The 13,366-nt window shown below is 45.2% G+C and overlaps 1 protein-coding gene across 5 annotated transcripts in view; it reads right to left on the bottom strand.

Annotated features, from left to right (window-relative positions):
• Nucleotides 1-13,366, bottom strand: part of ABTB3 (ankyrin repeat and BTB domain containing 3) — a 178,569-nt gene that overhangs the window by 45,936 nt on the left and 119,267 nt on the right. For all 5 annotated transcript variants that reach the window (XM_075075695.1, XM_075075714.1, XM_075075722.1 and 2 more), the window contains one exon: nt 4,754-4,906. In XM_075075695.1, the coding sequence (XP_074931796.1) occupies nt 4,754-4,906 (153 nt within the window). The remainder of the gene's footprint in view (nt 1-4,753; nt 4,907-13,366) is intronic.

Raw genomic sequence — 13,366 nt, 5'->3', positions numbered from 1 at the left:
GAAGAAGAAAACAGATTCCTGTGGGACTCCACCCATGAGGAGCCTGATGGCAAAAATGCCATTTGCCATCACTGCCCTCTGGGTACAGCTGCCAAAAAGGACTTCAGACCTCTTCACAGAATTGTCCTGGGCTCCTCCTGCCAACACCTGCCTCCAGTGAAGCAGCTGTGGCCCGTGGTGGGATGGTAATGAACGCTGCGGGGAGCTATATTGCTCCTCCAGTGTGCAAGAGAAACGCACGAGCCTTTTCATCTATGGATAAGAAGAAATCACTCCTCAAGATGACTAAACTCTGCTTCTGCTCCAAATCTCAGCCAGGAGTTTCGCAGCCCGCTAGCCAAGGAGTTGGGGGACTAATGAGCATGGGAGGGCTTTCAGACACCTCTGTTGTTGCTGCAGAGAAATGCCCAGCCTCACGGGCAATGCTTCCAGAGGATCTCAGTGCTGTGAGGCCACATTCAGTGTTCCTCTTCATTCAGATGCCAGGAACGTCCCTTGGACATGTGGGCTAGGTCGGCAACCTCACAGGCCATTCCTTCCCCAACCAAGCTGGGGGTCACATGTCCAGCTGGGACATTTGGGCTTCCACAGCCAGAACCCTACCCTCAGACAGTGTAAGCTAGGATCTCTTGAAATGTCTCCCCCCACACCACTGGAAGTACCGGGAGTGAAGATGCTGCCCACCTGATTCTCTTCAGCAGAAGGCAGAGCCCTTCGTGGGGGCAAGGGGGCTGCTTGCCAGGCCCAGAAACACCCAGGAAAAGCAGCTTTCCCCAGAGAGGCCAGAAAGGGGATGACTTGGAATCTAAGTGCTCTGAGACAATGCTAAGAATAGAAGAAGGTATTTCAAATAACACATGTGGATTGCCCTTTGTGGAGGGGAATCGCACTCAGGTCTCCAAGGCTGCCCCAAAGTGGATTTTTCTTCAATTTTTGCTGCTTCTGGATATCAGAATGAACAGGCATACCTGTACACACACTCGCGCTCCGGACTATACACTTCTTTTAACCTCTGACTGGCCAGAAAATAGGCCTTTATCCAGTCAGGTGCAGGAGTGACCATGTAACAGTCCCCAGCATCCTATTAACATGTCTCTCGTTCAGTTTGTTCCAGCATCTTTACACCCTTCCAGACTGCTATGATATATTGCAACCAGCAATGAAGCCACTGACCCTGATAAAAACCACAGCAGCCTTTGCGCTGAGCAATACGGGATGCTCCTCCCTTGCTCTGTTTCTCTGCCATCAGCCTCCAGTCCCCAGATGTTAGCAATCCTCCCCAGCACGCGTAACAGTTTGGGTTGTTTTTGGTTTTTTTTGTTTTGGGTTTTTTTTTAAACAAATGTCCCACAGGATGGAGGAAGGAGAGACATGCAAAGAGATTCTTGTATTTAGGTGGAGCAAGTGGAAAGGTACCCCTTGCAGATGCGATGATGAGGAGCAGCCAAAACCAGGCACATACTTGCAGCCAGCCAGACCCAGTGCAGACTAAGTGATGCTACCTTACTGCAGCAGAAAGGCAGGTGAACAGTTTTTTACCACCATGCCCCTTTTTGGCAACAAATTACCTTCAGCCCTGATGCCTTCATTAATAAAAGGTCTAGAGCAGAGGGCAGAGCACCCATCTTCACCAGATTTATGCCAGCAAAGAGCTACTTTGCACACAGTTCTCTACTGACTACATCCAGCTACCTCAGGTTATCCAACACGGCCTGGGTACAGGCAAGGTTTTATTTAAGTCTGGTCTCCCACTATGACCAAGACTATTTTGGACGCAACTTGGGCTTCTGTCTCAGCTAGCTATCACGCATCCAGCAGTCAATCCATCTGTGAAACCTACCTCCTTGCAAAAGGTGGCGACAACTACTCTATTTAAAGCTTCCACTCCTGGGGGAAGGGGAACATTTAGATCCCTGCTCATCTCCCAAGGCTGGGGAATGGGAAGAAACTTTCTGGAATGTCTGCTGCTGAAAAATGAAGAGAGATTAGGAAGGAGACAGGCAGCTCCTGCCTGACTGCAGCTACCCTCACACCTCTACCCATAGCAAGAGCAGCTCCTCTTTCAGGAGATGAAAACATTGCAAGAAATTAAGGCAATCATTTTAGAAAAAGATCAGAAGAGGGGAGAAAGAGAGGAAGTATTGGAATGAAAAGCAGGAAGAAAGCAGAGATGATTTACAAAGCCACATATTGGGGACCTCACACTGCTGGAGTATGTGACTGTGCTGCAAAGTGTCACATGAATCTGCTGTGAGACCTCCATGCTGCAGTTCAGATAAGAAACTGAACATTTGGTTTTCATCCAAACTGATCCTGAACTTCATAGCCTTTGAGATCCTGCCAATCCCTCTCTCTCCCCCTCTCCCCGTATGTGTGTTTTTCCAGCATGAAAGTTGATTTTGCTTTAAGCGTTTGCAGTGACAGGTCATGAATTGGTACCACGGAATGATGCAATATCACAGGGTGCCATGGGAACTTTTGGGTTCAGGTCTCCATATTTTAGGGACTACAGAAGACTGCTTAGAAAAACCTAGAAATTGAACCAGTTTCAAGGTTCTACTTAGTAAGCCATTTCTATAAAAGTCACAAAATACATCAAGCTAACTGCATTTAAAATCCTCCAGCTGTCATCCGTCACACAGCTTCTTTGAAAAGCCGTCCCCTGCAAAGTTGTTCTGTTTTTCCCCCCTCCCAGTGTTTGCATTTATGGAATTGATGCTTGCTGGGGAGTTGATAGTTGGAAACCCTCCCTCCCTAATGGGGAGGCATGAAAGGATGGCACTCGGCTTAGTGGAAAATGAGAAGTGCTGAGGGTCTGCACTGAATACAAATAAAAAATTACAAGCTGCAAGTTTTCAAATTAACATCCTGATGCTTCACATTATTCTTCAGAAAAGCTCAGTCCTTCCTTTGAACTAAGGATTACAGGCATCCAGAGCCTGATCTGCAGCTACTCAAAGAACCTGCTGCACTACGCCAGCAGTAGGCACAGACCTTAAAATAAAACCCGAAGTACACAGACACTCATTTGTAGACCTCTGCCACCACAGTAGAATGAGATCTTCATTTTGGGACATCAGGGGGTGAATCGGGCCCCTACAGTCAAATAAGGGCACATTGCAAAGTCTGGTCTCTCTAAATCCAGAATTTTTCTCGGGAATTATTTCTATTTGCATTCCTGGCTCATTAATCCCAGGCTGCACTCTTCAGGCTCACTCTCCCTTGCAAGACGAGCAGGACAACAGCTACCACATCTATTCTTTATGAAATGAGTTCTTGATGGCAACTTTAAACTAAATGCTGATTTGTTCCTCATAATTAATAAATTCTTATGCAGCATAATACAACTCACTCCAGCTTCAAATTATTTTGAAACTCCTGGGAAACTGTCTACCAGTTGTTGGCATATACACCTGACAAAATATAACTAAGAATTATGTAGTGTGGGTTTGTTTAGTCCACAAATATTTAACTGTATCTACCTTAATGTTTAAGACAGAGGATGTAGAGTAGAAATGTTATTGCCTTAGTTGCAATCCCACGTAAGTACTGCAACAGGTATTAAATTAATTGTGCCTTTTCAAAACCAAGTGCTATGTCTTCAGAAAGAGCATAGCACCTGCAAGTCCTGACATTTCAGTAGGGATGCAGAGCACTGCACTTCTGGAAATGAGGGCCAAGATGGTCATACCAAAGGAAGCAATTACAGCCAGGATTTGAAATCTGAAACGCTCAGGTTTTGCTTTCGAAATTCAACATATTTCTTCAATTAAATACTGAATAGCTGTGACTATAAAAAGCCTATGCAGATCTCAAAGTAAAGTATTATACTCTCTGGTAAACGAGCACATTAAGGCCAGAGTCAACCGAAGGCAGCTGCTCCGATGCAGGTTGTCCCAGCTAATAATGTAGATCATCACTCTGCCTTCTGTGTTGCAAAAAAGAATGCACCTACAGCTGTATGAAGAGGCAAACTGCTGAAAACTGAGGTTTATGTATAAATTTGTGAAGCAATAGCAGTCATAGTTTCTACTTAGGCAGTTTCAGAATGCCTTTTCATATGAAAATCAAAATTAAATATATTCTTGACTCCAGAACAGCCCTAGATCATGCTTTTATACATGTACATAATAATAAGGCAAAACAGACACTAAAAACATATCCTAGCAATAAATACTTTAAGACTTCATTTGAAAACCAAAAGGTCACATCTCATACATGAAAAAGGCAAATTACCTAGGCTGACATTTACAACTAATTTGAATCGACATTAGCATGAAAAATACAATTTTACTGCAAGAGGTAGTCTTACCTATAAGTTTAAATGTACCCTTTAAGTATTAATGCTGGAAAAAAAAGCACTGAAAAATATCTGCAGCCCTGCCAATTACATCTCAGTATTTTATAGCAAAGCAATGTAAAAGCAGACAATTAGCAGATTTCAGCCCCTCATTAGCAAGCAGAACCTAATAGTAAGAGAAGAAAAACCACCACCATATGAGCTCTGATGACCAGAATACAGACTTGATCCAGCTGTGAGATATTCAGGCACCCATTACCATGCAACTGGCTTATCCACGGATGTGAGCAAATACCAGGAGCCGATTTTGCAATGCACACAGCGACGAGCCTGAGCATTTATACACCTCTCAAGGAAATAACAGAGCCCTCTGCTTGCCTGCTCGCTCACTGTCACTAGGAAAGAGAGACACATTCTGCACAAAGCAGCTGATTTTTTTTTTTGTGGACTTACTTTAACTGTCGAGGTTCGCAGTCAACTCCCGGCAATAAGAGCCTTGCTGCCTGCCGTACGTCATCGCTGTCCACCGAGAAACTGCGACGGTGCCCCGCGTGAGCCACAGCAACCCGTATCCACTCCATCAGGGGAGGCAGCACAATGAACGGCCTGGGAAAGCACACAGACATGAATGCCACAGTACACTAGCCTCAAAATAACAGGTATACAGAGAGAGGGGGTGGTGGTGGTGGTGTGGTGTGCATGTGTATGTATGTGTGAGAATATATATATAGAGAGAGAGAAGGAAACAAGCAAAACGAAAGCATGGGAGAGCAAACTGGCTCAGCAGATTTCAAGCAGGTCTAAATCAAGATGTCTCACCCTGCCTCTGGAGCAGGATTATTTGAAGAGTGAGATTTATGAGCCACACTCATTTATGGGGCTCCTGTGAGGCCAGTGCAGCTGCCTGGCAAACCTTCCCACCCCCACCCCTGCCATCCTTTGCACAGTGTATCCCAAAAAGAGGGCAGGAGCCTGGCACAGGACCACATCCTGCTCTGGCTGATGCAGTGGGCTGGGTACGCTTCCCAGCCACTTCACAATAGGGACAGGAGAATGAACCAGGGCAGAGAGAGGGGATGCCCCACCCCAGGATGCCAGGGATGGAGAGGTAATGCATGAGGAAGTCTGCATCAGTAGGAGATGCTGGAATGTGCACCTGGTGCTCAGCGCTGAAAGTGGGGACCTTCGCAGCTGATCCTGCTGTATTATTGAGGTTATCTGTGAGCAGCATCAGAAATCAGACTGTTTCGTTTCACTTTTAGCAGCGTCAAACCACTACACCTTTGGGTACCGGCTCTTCTGCCACGTGAGCAAAAATACACAAAACCACCCCCCAAAGAGGAGGGTGGGACTCTGGGTCATAGCCCTGACTTGAGTAAAGCGTGGGTCTATCAGAGACATGGTCCTTCACTCCACAAGACCTGGACAGCCCCACGTCCCAGCAAGAGGTGCCCACGCCTTAGGTGAAACACACAGCATACAGTTTGTCCCATCTATGCTAAAAATTATTTGGGGACAAGAGAAAAATGCCAAACTTAAATGAGAACCATAGCTTCAAGTTCTAGTTTAGAGACAAAAATAATAAAATATCTGCAGCTGAACATCTTGGAAAGTCACTGCCTGTTAGGTCAAGGTGGACAAAATCCCCAGAGCAATGCAGGCTGCAGCAACTGCCCTCCCCGATAAGTTTTTGTGCCAGCTTCATCTCCTAGCTGGGGTGTCCAAAACAGGTGTCTCCTCCACAGCTGTACACGGGAGACAAAGTCTGTGTGGGGATGCGATGAGGAAGAGTAGAAGAAATTCCTCTTTATAAAAATATACTACAAAATTCTAAAAATAGTAAAATCATTTTAAAAATTCTGTCCAAGAGCTACTTGAAAACTATACTGAAAGTCATGTGTTTAGTTAGGAATGCTGAAAACTAGACACAGTGAAACTGTTTCGTCCACATTGTGAACTAGATACCATAGCTACAGGATGTTACAGAGATCGCTATAATATTAAAAGAAAAAAAAAGAGAGATGAAACTTATAAATGACTACTGTCCTCAAGGAATGTCTATAATTAACCTGCTCTTACCTCCTTCTTCTGAAACTTTTTCTTTTGTCTCATTTCCTATGTGGCTCCATTTCCTCTCCTCTTTAACTGTATACTCCCATATTCCCTCTCTTTATTAGCTCAGTATATCATCCTGATACTGGAAATGTTCCTCATAGTGCGGCACCATCCCCTACCTTTGCTCCCTTCACTTCTCCTGCTCCTTTTCCTTTGATATTGCTTTCCCTTACTTGCCTTCCCTTATGTTGTCCCTTTTCTCAGAGGGAAAAGAAAAAAAAAAAGTGAAGTCTGGATTAGGTGCCCAGTAGACAAATACTTCACATTTTAAGTATATAACTTTACCCCAAAAGGATCTACCCTGAGAAAAATTATTTAAGAGGATGTTGATTCTGGAATATCCTTTTCCTATTTATAGCTCTTCATGCCATTTATTTCTCTTTTGAAGACTTGACTTTACATAGCTCTGATATTAATATTCTCAAGGAAGGATGATGTATTTCAAAAGCGCCAAAGGACAGAGAAGCCCTGAGGCCACTAACTTTCTCTGGGATGCTGGGCTCCCAAATCTCACAGGCGTTTAAATGAACAACCTCCTTTCAAAACATGACGTCTTTGCCTGACTTGCCACTTTCATCATTATTCTATTCAAACACATTGCTGTCACCTCAAGACCAGGCTGTGTTTGCTTCCAAGGCTTTTTGCTTTCTCCAGAACTGCTGCAGCCCCATAAGGAGGCAGATAAAGAGAGAACACCTTCTCCTACAGCTCCCGCAAAACGATTTCCATAACCCAGCTCGTTTGTCATGATGGTGGCGGCGGTCAGAGGAGGGAGAGGGGAGAAGCAGGGGTGTATAACTGCTCCTGGAGGGTGACCTGGCAACAAGTAATCGGTGGAGCTGTTTTCATCACTTGCTGAGCAAACAGCGGAAGGGAGTTGCAAATCACACTGGAAGTGTAAAAATGCATATAGATCCCACAAAACTTGGTGACAGGAAAACAATTAAAAGGAAACTCAATTCTAAGTTATGCTTCGCATGAGTGAATGCGGTCTGAATCACAGAAATGAAGATTCACCCAGCAGATCTGCCCCACCACAGTAAGGACCGTAGCAAATAAAATAATTTACAGGAACTGTGATAATTGCACTATGAAATTGCATTTTTTTTTTCTTTCCTTGTCTTGCAAACTTCAAAAGAGAAATAGAAATGAACATGGCTATTTAGTGCAATAAATCCTGAAAGGGAAAAGAATCAGTGTTTGGCAGAAGCAGGGAGATTTTCTCTAAAGGCCACTTTCAGTCCGTACATGAGGACAAGGAGTTCACTCAGGATATATTACATTCCTTTTTCCAATGCAAAAATAACCCCCATCACTGCATATCTGAGCATATCAGAGAATTTGTATTTTGAGAAAAGAACCAAATATGGTTGAGTGTAATACATTAAAAATACCCTTCAAAAGTCTACGCACCATGTGAAGGGGATTTTTTTTAAAATGCTGTTTGTGTGCCAGAGAAGAAAGAGGAATACAAAGTTATATGGAGCTGACAACCCACAAAGACAATGTGACATCAGCAAGACATATTTCACTTTTCAAATGACACCGTGCAAAAACGGGTTAGGCAAACGCATCACATCATTGGAGTATACATTGATTTATATCTCTGCTGTACAACGGCAGGTAACCACCATAAGAGTTCGGTACTTTTGTATTCCAGAGCAGACACGTAGCAGATAAGTCAGTTAGTTACATGTTTTGGAAGCACGCACCTTAATTAAATTAATCCAACCACAGTACAAACGTGCAGGGCTTGACTCTGCCTGAATGATGTGGAAAGTCAGGAACAACTCAATTGCTGTAGAAGCACCTGACAGGGGTGCGAGTCAGTGAGCAGCGAGGTCTGATCTCCTCCTCCGGCCAATCTTTGTACCTGTGCTTAACTTTAAATGCATGATCCCATCCTCTTTAATTCACTGCAGTTCAAAGTTAAGCATGAGCTTAAGTAACGTCCCAAATAAAGGAGGAATTTTGGCACAGGCGTTTTCTGAACTGTCATCTAAGGGGAAAAACGTGCCAGATGGGGATGCAGGGAGAGGTTTTGGCACAGAGCAATCCCCATCCCACACAAAAGAGCTGGGAGGTGGGGGAGGGATGGGGGAGGCCAACAAAAAGCAGATCCCAAAGAGTTGGACCATTCTGGGCACTGTCTCCCTAGTCCTTGGCACACCCTCACTGCATCCCTACCTGAACAGAAGAGGGAAACTATGAACACCCCACAAACCTTCACATCGATGGTTCCTCCCTCCACACAGCATCCCTGCCTCCCAGCACCCCTCTTATACCTATTTTGGGATGGTTTAGGGACCAGCAAGCTCCTGTGCCTTGCAGTCATCTGCAGACAAACCCAGCTGGCATCCCCTGCGAGGAACAACCACTTGTCTTCCTCTCCCATCCCAGATATCACACATCCTTCTCCACATCGACCTCAGACATGGCAGGTCCCTGCCACCACCCGCACACACCTCTCCCTGGCACACTCCACTCCGGAGCAGGGCCAGTGACCCCATCACACCCGATGAGGCCTCAATCCAAACTCAGTTTTTGCAGGGCTAATGCCTCTGGGGCACTTCGAACTACAAAATGGCTCATCAGGAAAGCAGATGTTGGTGGGGTGCAGGGCGACACAACCTAAACATACGGCATAACACACTCCATTCACGCCATCTTAACTGCACGAGGGATTGCCTAAAACCTGTGCTCCTCCAAGACACACACAGCAGCCCTGGGCTGCCCACCATTTCCCTCCTTGGCTTGATGACACACAAAGATATTAGAAGTCTCATCATGTATATGGAATAGCTCAGGCTTTTTCATTATCATTATTATTATTATTATTATTATTATCAGTGGCAGTATACCTGTTTATAAACAGGAGGAATCGTTGGATGGATGAACTTGAGAAATGTGCACTGTGAAATGCACTAGGATGCTTCATTATTTTTGCATGGGTCTGTGAGGAGACCAATGAAACTCTTTTTGGACACTACCTGCTGCAATTCTGGAGTTGCAAAGCACTAGAACCCGCACTGCTACAAATCCCAGCTCACAATAACCCCTGGCCCTACCACCTTTGCAGTGCTGCCCATTGACCGTGGCTTCACACTCCACCTTGCCGCTCAGTCCTTCAAGAGCGGGGCCAGCACGCACAACCACCCTCTTCTCGATTTCCTAGTAGCTTAAGCAGTTCTTCCTCTCCCTAGTCGCTCCCTCTCCCTTGTAGAGAGTAATCCACCTTTTTGGCGAGAACCCCTGCCAGGAAAGTGACATCCTGTCTCACTCCTCCCAGTTCCCACTATTGGGGTGACTCTCCCCGAGCTCCCCTTCAGGCGACTCCTTAATAATTTTTGCCCGAACATGGGATTCTTACCTCTCACCTTCTCTGGCATGCAGACTTGAACCCCCTTCCCAATGGCATGCTCATCACCTTTGAATGCTCCTCTCCTGGGCTCAGTCCTCCTCCACTGCTGCAGCTCATGAACCCCGGACAGGCCACCAGCCCCTCACTCACAGCACAGCCTGCAGCATGCTCCAGGTCCAGGAGCTCATCAAGCACATGAGAGATTCCCCCAAATAATCACAGTGCTCAAATAAAAATTGTCATTTCAAGTGCAGCACAACAGCCTCTCTCTTTCCAGGGGCACTTCACATTGCTGCTCTTCAGACACCGAGCCCTTGCCCTACCACACACACGCTCACGGTAGGTATTAAAATCAACGACTATGGAGAGGACTGGCTTGATGGTCTGCATCACAATGGGAATGGAGAAATTCCTGAGAGCTAATCCCATTCTGATGTGAATTCCCACAGATGCCTCCTGCTGTCCCTCCCTCAGTTTCACCAGCTGTGAAGTATAAACAGCTGTATAGACCTGACCTCACTTTAACTTAAACACTTTCTGTATGGTTCAATTATTGCAATGGCTTTGGGTGAATTCTGTCTGCAGGATCCTTTAGCTAGCGAGGAGGATGCTGTTGTGGTAGGTATTGAGTTTCTTCACTCACTCTAGCCAAGGAGCGGTGACTGCAAACCTGTGTGGCAATGGCAGCCGAAGTGCTCCACTCAGGTCACTGCTGTTTTACTGATTGCTGCTGCAGTTTTAGATTTAACAGCACTTCCAAGAAGCAGGAGGCTGTACGTTTGCAAGTAAAAGCCTATCTAGACAAAGGTAGGGAGATGTTTCAGCTTGCAGATATGAGTCAGCAACTTTAATGTTATGAAAAGGTCTTTTCATTTGTTTGGTTTTATGTTTATTTTTTCATGGGTGGTTTTTAAAGAAAATCCCAGCGTACAAATTGAAAAGCATTCTCAATGCCGACAGTCTTCATTTAGAACATGATGAAACCATATATGCAATGCTACTCCATTTTTAACATTATTGGAGGACAGAAAAGCATGTTTTTTCTGACGTTTAGCATACATTTCAGATGGGTTTCCAGGCTACAAAACTAATATTTTATATTTACACCGTAAGTTACTTGTCTTCCTGGTGAGGAAATATGTTCTGACACCTCCAGAAAGCTGCCAGCTCCGCTCCTGCCCAGGGACCCAGCAGCATCAACTAATGCACCATGCAAGTCCATGCAGCTCCTCTATGCTAGGCAGCTCCTCTGCCACCCCAGAAGCCCAGTTAAAAAAGCCCAGAAGCCCAGCTGAAAAAGCCGGTTCTGCATTTTGTTCAGGCTGAAGGATCAATTCTCCTTACTCTCACACAAGCCTGAGTGAGACCAGCCTAGGCAGAGGCAGGGTTTACCCTCAGGCGTTTGTGTACCAAGACATCGGTGCTCTGGAGTCCGTATGAGGGTATCTGCAAGTCACATTTTTTTGAACTTGCATCCAGTGTTGGAACACGTCATTCCCATTGCCTCTCCTGTGTTAAAAACATTAATGGCCAAGACTTAAAACGCAACCGAGTCAAAGTGATGACTCAGCCAGCAAAACACAATGGGGAAATATTTCACAGGCAGCTTTGACATCAGATTTGACATGAGTGGCTGTGGCATAAATCCCTGAAGAGACACCGGCATTGGAAGCGCCGCACAGAATGGCCTGGGTAACGTGCTGTTCCTGCAGTGCTGCACACAATCTTCTCCATTTAAAAAGGATTCTGTAGCCATCCCATGGATGGCATAACTCTAGCTTGATAATTAGTTGTAGAATACAGCCCCAGCCCAGCAAGGATATACCATCTGACAGCCCAGCTACGACTACTGCCTGAACTATTTCTTGTAACATGTGCAATCTCACACGCTGCAGGCAGCTGCCGATACCATTTCTGAAGGGATTTTTAAGAAGTGGGTTATTTAGGATGCAAATCTAGAGGATTTACGTGAGGATGGATTTGCGATTTCTTTTCAGTGGCTCCCAGCAAAACGAACCCTGGTGTTAACTCTAAGTTCAGTGAGGCTACGATTTTACCATCTGAAGTTTTCAATTAAGTAGTGGATAAAACTATATAGGGTTACATAGGGCTATGCCACACTGGCACATCAAGCATGTGTAATGACTACTTCATATGCACATTGCAGGGTGAGTAGCTTTCATAGCAGGACTTCCATATTCCCAGTGCTAGCGCTTTACCTGTTCTTCATCAGCATTCCCCATCATTCCCTCCACTCTGCTGGCCTTTGCTGGAGACCGTCCTACCTGTGGAGTGTATACCACATAATAATTTAAATCAGCGACACTGCCCTAGTTACCTTCTTACTGAAATTGTTCTACAGGTATAATCTGTACAACGACATAGCTGTACCAGTTACAAAGATGCTTCAGTTGAGTTCAGGTTATTTTATAGCAGTAGAACATTCCTCTCATTAGGAGGGTGGTATCATATTAATTAGCCACGTACACTAATAACTATTCAAAGCATGAAATAAAAATTCAGATGATAACCCAAACTCTTCCCGTTAATCACAAATGACTACAGGCTACAATTTGCACATGTGTGCATGTGCAGGGGATGTGTATTTGTGTGTACGTGTGCAAGGCAGGCACAAAAAATAAAAAGCAAGCAATAGCCCATGGGAGTTTCCTAAGGGATTGCACCGCATACAGGGAAAAGTAGGGAAGGAAAGTAAAAAGAAGGTTAAAACCAGACACATATCCATCAACTCAATTAAGACTCGAGGGGGAAAGCTAAAGGCTGCTGGGTGGTACAGGGAGCGGCAGAGGAAATGCTGGAGAAGGAACTTTGCTGCCGTGTGAGCAGAATTAATGGGTGGTTCTGGACTGGCTGAGCTGCTGAGCCGCTGCTTCTCAATGAGTTGTTAATGGGGAACATGGAGAGTTAGGAAGTAATGAGGGCTTTGTCAATACAGCTGTGGATAAAAGTGGGTAAGGAACCACTTAAGGGAAAAAAAAAAAAAATCACACAAATCTGCAACTACAGATTTTGTGCTTTCCGGTGCTCAAGAAATTACTTGCAATAACTTTGGAAGTGTTATAGAGGCAGAGAAGCAAAACACAACCACGGGACAGAACCCTTTATTAAACCAGAAGCGTCAAGCAAGAGAGAAATCTTGGTAACAGTGGTCTCATGTACAGTTTCTTCTTTTTTTTAATTCCTGGGAAAGCAAAAGAATGAACAAACCTAAATGATCTTGCAGCTGTCTGCAGGTGAAGGCACTGGAGGAGCACCGCTTTCATAGGTAACACTGGCACAAGACAAATGTCTCCAGCTATGTGCATTAGGGAAGGGGGACCCCAAAGAGAGGGCCAAACCCTCTCCTGTACTTTCACGCCTGCCAAAATAGCCATCTACGTGGTACCCAGGGCTGTTAGATAACCCAGCCCAGCAGGCCTGGCTTATGTTGGTGCCAAAAATATAGCCAAAAATTCAGAGGGTTTCTTCCAAAGTAACCAGATTGAAAGCAGAATACGAATTTGGGATGGGAAGGGGTCACACATCCATCTTATGGTTGGGTTTGTTGGCATTAGGAAGTGGGGAATCTT

Source organism: Phalacrocorax aristotelis, chromosome 1 (genome assembly GCF_949628215.1).
Source record: "Phalacrocorax aristotelis chromosome 1, bGulAri2.1, whole genome shotgun sequence".
Taxonomy (NCBI): domain Eukaryota; kingdom Metazoa; phylum Chordata; class Aves; order Suliformes; family Phalacrocoracidae; genus Phalacrocorax; species Phalacrocorax aristotelis.
The sequence above is the reverse complement of the archived record's forward strand: the minus strand, read 5'-3'. Positions and strand labels throughout refer to the sequence as shown.